Below are 6,298 nucleotides of genomic sequence, written 5' to 3'. Positions count from 1 at the left end.
ACACATTAAAAAACAAATACATTTATTTAATTGGTTAATTCATTAATACTTGAAATATTATCCATTCACTAATTGATAAATAAATATTTTTTGCAAAATAAGGTATAACCAAGAGATGAAGAAAAGGTCAACTTAATTATCTTTACAATTTATAATAGAATCAAACAATAAATGAAATTTTAAAGCCGAAATCGAACAAACATCCATTCAAATTTCAATTTTAATTAATATTTTATATAAATATAAATGTTTAATGGTGATGTTCATTGAGTTATTTTAAAAGTGTCCTCACGTATTTTAATAATATCTTCTTTAAATATGCATAACTATTTAGAATGATATTTTAGCATGAATTAGAAAACTTAAATAAAGCAAAGTATGAAACAATTTTAAACCGTGAAATTTTAACTTTTGAGTGAACCGATGGACATTTGGCGCTGGCCTTCAGCAAAACTTCAGGTTAAAACATGCGAAAACCATGTTTCCTAATCATTTTGGTTTCTATCAACATAATTATGAACAATATAAACCATAAATCATCATTTTTTCATCCAAAAGTCATATTTAAAATACATAAAAATAACACTAAGATCCCATATTATATAACACATAAATCAGAGATATCAACTTTGGAATTTAACAAGATGAACATTGATGTAACCAAATTTCAACAAACACAATTTCAAAACCATTTTTCTCCAAAAACATTCGCTTTAAGTCAACGCATGTCGTTGTGGCATTTTGATTTTCATCTCAAGCCAATTTTTATTTCAACATATTTACATATAGATATCTTAAATTCCAAGACTCTTACTGGAAAAAGTGCACTCGCTCAGATAGCTATTAATAGCCCTAATGATTCAGCATTGTTTTATGCTGATTTCATGCATTTTTTACTCAATGATTGTTTTGCACAAGAAAACCAAACAAAATTCAATGCGTTACTTTCTTTTATTTCAATTTTTTCAATGCAAATATCAGTTTCTGTCAAATTTTCACATCAAAACACAATTCAACCACAGAAAAACTTTACAGCTGGTGAAGTGACAACAACAAAAAACAAACAAACCGAACTTATCGGTATTTTAGAACTCTTCAATTCAATTCAAAAATTTAATAAAGAAAAATGGTCACTTTTGATTTCTGTGCCAAATGAACTCAATCCAAAATATATTTTAATTGCAAAAAACAATCCAAATTTATTACATTCTTTCCTCACTCAATACTATCCATTTACAAAAGGTTCTTTCTTATATATGTTAACAGTTAATTCTAAATTACGAATAAAAAATGTTAGCATCAATATTTTTTCAATTAAATTTGGAGACTTGTATTCTAAATTTGCTTTAAAGTGTCTTAAAATCTCCATTTGTAATATTATAAGTTCAAAAATCTTTCATCTTATTTTGAATTTGATTAAATGTTTTGTTATAATATTCTTTATTGCTTTGATTTTATTTTTCACAAAATATTATTTGAAACTAAAACGAGCTAAAACAAATTCTTGTATATTCCTTTTTATATTATTTTTTACCAACACATTTCAAATATATATCAATGAAAACAATACACTTTTGATATTTAATGAAAATGATTTTACAGTCGCATATTATAATTCAACAGTTAATGTTTTTGTAAATGGAAATTTTTCGATTCCAGGTGATGAATTTAGTGAATGGCCTTTACTAAAATATGTTTGCATTGGCAAATTTGTTTCATCAATAGGAAGTTCTGCTTTTTATAATTGCGGCAATTTAGAAAATGTTATAATTGGCGAAAGTGTAAAAGAAATCGGAGGTTCTGCATTTGCATCTTGTACAAAGTTATATAATATTACAATTCCAAATTCAGTTACATCAATTGGAGGTTATGCTTTTTATAATTGTAGCAATTTAGAAAATGTTATAATTGGTGAAAATGTAAAAGAAATCGGAGGTTCTGCATTTGCATCTTGTACAAAGTTATATAATATTACAATTCCAAATTCAGTTACATCAATTGGAGGTTATGCTTTTTATAATTGTAGCAATTTAGAAAATGTTATAATTGGTGAAAATGTAAAAGAAATCGGAGGTTATGCATTTGGATATTGTCAAAAGTTACAATGTATTTATTTTTATGGAACACAAGAGCCAAGCATTGAGGCAAATGCCTTTATCAATGCTTCAATATTTGTTATGGTATTAAACGAATACAAAGACAAATTTTTTGGAAATTTAGGCATTAGCATAGAAACCATTGAAGGATGTGCACCAATGCTGACACTCATATTTACACAATCAAATACACTCACACATTCTAATACATATACTGAATCAAAATTTACATATTCAAATATATTTTCACAATCAAGTTCATTTGTTAAAACAAATACATTTACACATTCAAACACATTTACTGAATCAATATTTAATAGTGATATAACTTTATCTTTTTCATATACATTAACAATATCATTAACTATTTCATGTTCAGTAACTGTTTATACAACTCAAACAAAATCATTTTCATTCCTTATAAATAATTCATCAAATATTTATATTGAAACAGAATTTATTTTTTATAATTATACTATAGTTATTTATACAACATATTATAATTATTATTCTGATTTCTATACAATGTTTTTCATGGATGAATCACATACTAAAGACAATAAAATAACAATAATTATTGCGGTTTGTGTTACTGTTGTAGTTATTATTATAATATCATTACTTATTGTATTATTAATCCGTATTCGAAACAAAAAAGTAGAAATTAATGAAAATGATACCTCAGAACAAAAAGAAAATGAAACTACAAATACATTCACAACAGGGATTTCTATTTCAAACATTGAAGAAGATCCATTTGCAGACGATTTCAAGGAAGAAAAATTTATAGAACAAATGTAACTTAATTAATACTTCATACATCACATGTTTTTATTTTACAAAGTTGTTAATATGTATATACAAACAAATTATAATTAACAGCTTTTATAAAACAGATTGTGATGTAATTACTTAAATATAATAACTGTGAAATATTTCGTTAATAAAAACTCTTTAACAGATTTGTAAAATCAAAATGAATTTGTATTGCTGTTCTCCAACATTTAGTGCGACATGAATTTGGTAATGAATTTCTGCAAATTAATTTCAAATCATTTTTACTTAAAAATGCTTTTTACAGCTTCTTCATCTCTTTTCATTGCTTCTGCCTTAATCCTTATGTTTTCCACGACTTGGCTTATTGTCATTTCAGCGATTGGCGTTGGGTTTTTCTTGAAGAATTCCTCGACCTCCTCAGCCTGTTCAATTGTATTGAATTTTCCAGCCGCGCTTTGAATGAAAGCTGCCAAATTGAATGAAACGTTCTTAAACATTTCAAACAACTTCGAATAATTCTCTTTCAAAAAGTTCCACAATTGTGTTGTGTTATTGGGACCGTTAGCGATCGAACGGAACATTGTCAAAATGTCCTGTGAATTCACTCTGAATATCATTTGGAGTATTTCAGGGATTCGACTTTCTTGCACAGTACCCAACGACTGTAGAGCGCAAGCTTTTAACATTGGGTTATTAGTCTTAGAAAGCTCAGTTACATATTCAATAGCACCAGGAACATGTAAACATCCACAACGTAATGAATATGCAAGTAAATTTGGATCCAATTGAGTGTAATCCTCTTTAAACTTTTCATATAATTGTTTCCCATATGTTATGCAGTCGCTGTCTTCACATTGGAATGTTAAAAAGATTAAAAGTGATGTGCGAAGTTGTTTTGTTGTGTCTGGTTCATTGTCTTTGGGCTCTCTTCCAATGGAATTTAAGATGTGTGAAAGAACTTTGCGGCCAAGTGCTTTGAGCTCTGGTTTGCAGGTTACAAACGTGGAAAGTAACAATGAAAATGTCGAAACAACTTCGTTTGCAACTAAAAAGTCTTCTTCAGTCGAATAGTTCTCAAGGAGTTTGATGACGTCCGCATATGAAACAACGCCAATCTTTGCAAGTGCTCTTTGGTCATTAAGTATAGCCCAACGATCGATGCGTGGCAATTTCTTAGATTTGATTGCATCAAGAAGATTCGTAAGATTTTGGCCTTTATGCCATGTGCGACAGAACGAGTAATAACCAGTGTTGACTTTAATCCAATCATAACCACTTTCAAGTTTGATTGGTTTATCATTTAATTCAATGTTGATCTCACTAATTTCACCATTCTTACTACGAAGGATAGTTAATGGAATAGGCCATGTCTTTCCTTCGATAAGGCCTTTGTTAGTATATTGTATTTGATGCAATGTGAGGTCATCCTCAAGAATTACAACGGGGTACCCCGTGGTTTTGGTCCAAGCGTCAAAAAATGGACGAAGATCATAACCAAGTTCACGTGTAAAAGTATTACAAAGGTCATCAGTGTCTGCATTCTTATTTTGAAATTCTGAGAAGTAAGATCTTAAAACTTTTCTCATTCCTTCATTTCCTACTTTTTTCATTAACATTCTAATTACACAACCAGCTTTCGAGTAACAAATCGAGTCAAAAACGGATTCGATTTCTTCCTCACTTTTCACATTACAATGAATTGGATGTGTATGAGATGAAGCATCTGTTGAAAGAGCGCTCACTAGATCACTTGAAATAAAGTCGGACCAAAAGTCCCATTCTGGGTGTGTCTCTTCAAAGAGAATATAAGGAAAGATTGTTGCGAAGCCTTCGTTCAACCAAACAGAGTCCCAGAATTTGGGTGAGACTGAGTCGCCGCACCATTGGTGCGCTAACTCGTGCGCAACGTCGAGTGCGACAATGCGGCAATTCCTGATTGGCGTTTTACCTGGTTTTGCAAGAAGTGTTGTCTCACGGAATGTTAAAAGTCCATAATTTTCCATGGCTCCAAATTGAAATTCAGGGACTGCAAGACATTGAAGCTTTGGAAGAGGGAACTTGACTCCGATAAAGTCTTCATACCAATCAATATCTTGAATTGCTTCTGCAAGTGGATATTCAAAAAGATCAGAATTTCCTTTAACTGCATATATCTCAACAGGCATTCCACGTTTTGTATATCCAGTAAGAACATCAAAATCGCCAACAGCAAGTGCAAGGAGATAAGTGCACATTTTTGGTGTTTGATGAAATGTGTAAGATTTGATGTTGTTTTCAAGAGCAAACACTGATTTGACTGGCATGTTGCTTAGTGCCATTAAGTGACTTGGAATGTTAATGGTGATTTGGAAAGTACTTTTGATGGTTGGTTCATCAAAACATGGGAAGCATTCACGAGCATGAGTAGCTTCGAATTGAGTGCTACAACATTCATCATTAACATAATACCAACCCATTGAATTTGTTTGGAGAGCTCCATCATATTCAATTTTAACAGGTGATTCAGCAAGAGAATTTCCATATATTGTTAATCTTCCATTTTCATGTGTAAACTTTAATGGCTTATTATTTTGTTCGATTGACTTGATTTTGATCGAATTATGAGCAAATAATTCTGCATGTTCAGTAGGTTTATTTTGCTGAAAAGTAATGATTTCAACTGCTGCAAATGTTTTTGCACGGATATTAGGTGTGAGGTTTAATGAATAGTCAAGAGGAATAATATCAAGAGAAAGTCTAAAATTAGACATTTTAGCAAATAAACGCCGATGGCAACCGTTACATAAATTGGTCCAAAAAAAGTGTCCTCATATGAACGATCAAGTTTTAGAATTCACAGTTTCAAAGGATTCTCCTTATACGCCACAGTTTAAAGGTAACGAAGAAGCATATATCTCCAGTGCTAAGTTCAAAGAAGGTTCACCAATTTCAGCAACAAAATTATATGTGAAAGAAGATGATGATGGAGAAATGACTAGATATGATCTAACCGAACTTTCAGAAGAGAACAAAGTAGATGAAGATGTTCAATATATTTTTAATGCAGAAATGAAAGCAATTTTTATGGTTGAAGGTGAAGGAACCATCATTGTTAAAGGTGCATACTTTGATTCTTCGCAAGATATTGAGGAAGAAGAAGAGGAAGAGGAAGCCAATGAAAATAAATAAAAATATTATTTTTTCGAAAAAAATTAAATTAAATTTACAACTTTTCCTTGATTTTTCTCTACCACTGAACTAAGCATTATTCAAGTTAATATCTTTTTTCGAATATTTTATAAAATACTCATATTTGCATATTATTTTAGTAATATGATCTCCTTCTAAGCAACCTTTTGTTCCAAGAGAGTGCAATAGCTTTCAAGCTTTGTGATTGTTGCTTCTAGTTTTGAAATATCATCTTCAATAACACTTAAGTTGCTCAA

At 30.3% G+C, this 6,298-nt stretch overlaps 2 protein-coding genes across 2 annotated transcripts; one reads left to right on the top strand and one right to left on the bottom strand.

The window, feature by feature from the left end:
* Nucleotides 1–3,154: 3,154 nt before the first annotated feature.
* Nucleotides 3,155–5,623, bottom strand: GO595_005837 (puromycin-sensitive aminopeptidase; the record flags this gene model as incomplete). The annotated part of the gene is made up of 1 exon (XM_067919123.1): nt 3,155–5,623. One exon carries the CDS (start codon nt 5,621–5,623, stop codon nt 3,155–3,157), a length of 2,469 nt encoding a protein of 822 aa, XP_067773873.1.
* Nucleotides 5,624–5,684: 61 nt separating this feature from the next.
* Nucleotides 5,685–6,041, top strand: GO595_005836 (uncharacterized protein; the record flags this gene model as incomplete). The annotated part of the gene is made up of 1 exon (XM_067919122.1): nt 5,685–6,041. One exon carries the CDS (start codon nt 5,685–5,687, stop codon nt 6,039–6,041), a length of 357 nt encoding a protein of 118 aa, XP_067773872.1.
* Nucleotides 6,042–6,298: the final 257 nt, after the last annotated feature.

This window comes from Histomonas meleagridis, assembly GCF_020186115.1.
Source record: "Histomonas meleagridis strain 2922-C6/04-10x chromosome Unknown contig_4, whole genome shotgun sequence".
In the NCBI taxonomy this organism is placed as follows: domain Eukaryota; phylum Parabasalia; order Tritrichomonadida; family Dientamoebidae; genus Histomonas; species Histomonas meleagridis.
The sequence above is the reverse complement of the archived record's forward strand: the minus strand, read 5'-3'. Positions and strand labels throughout refer to the sequence as shown.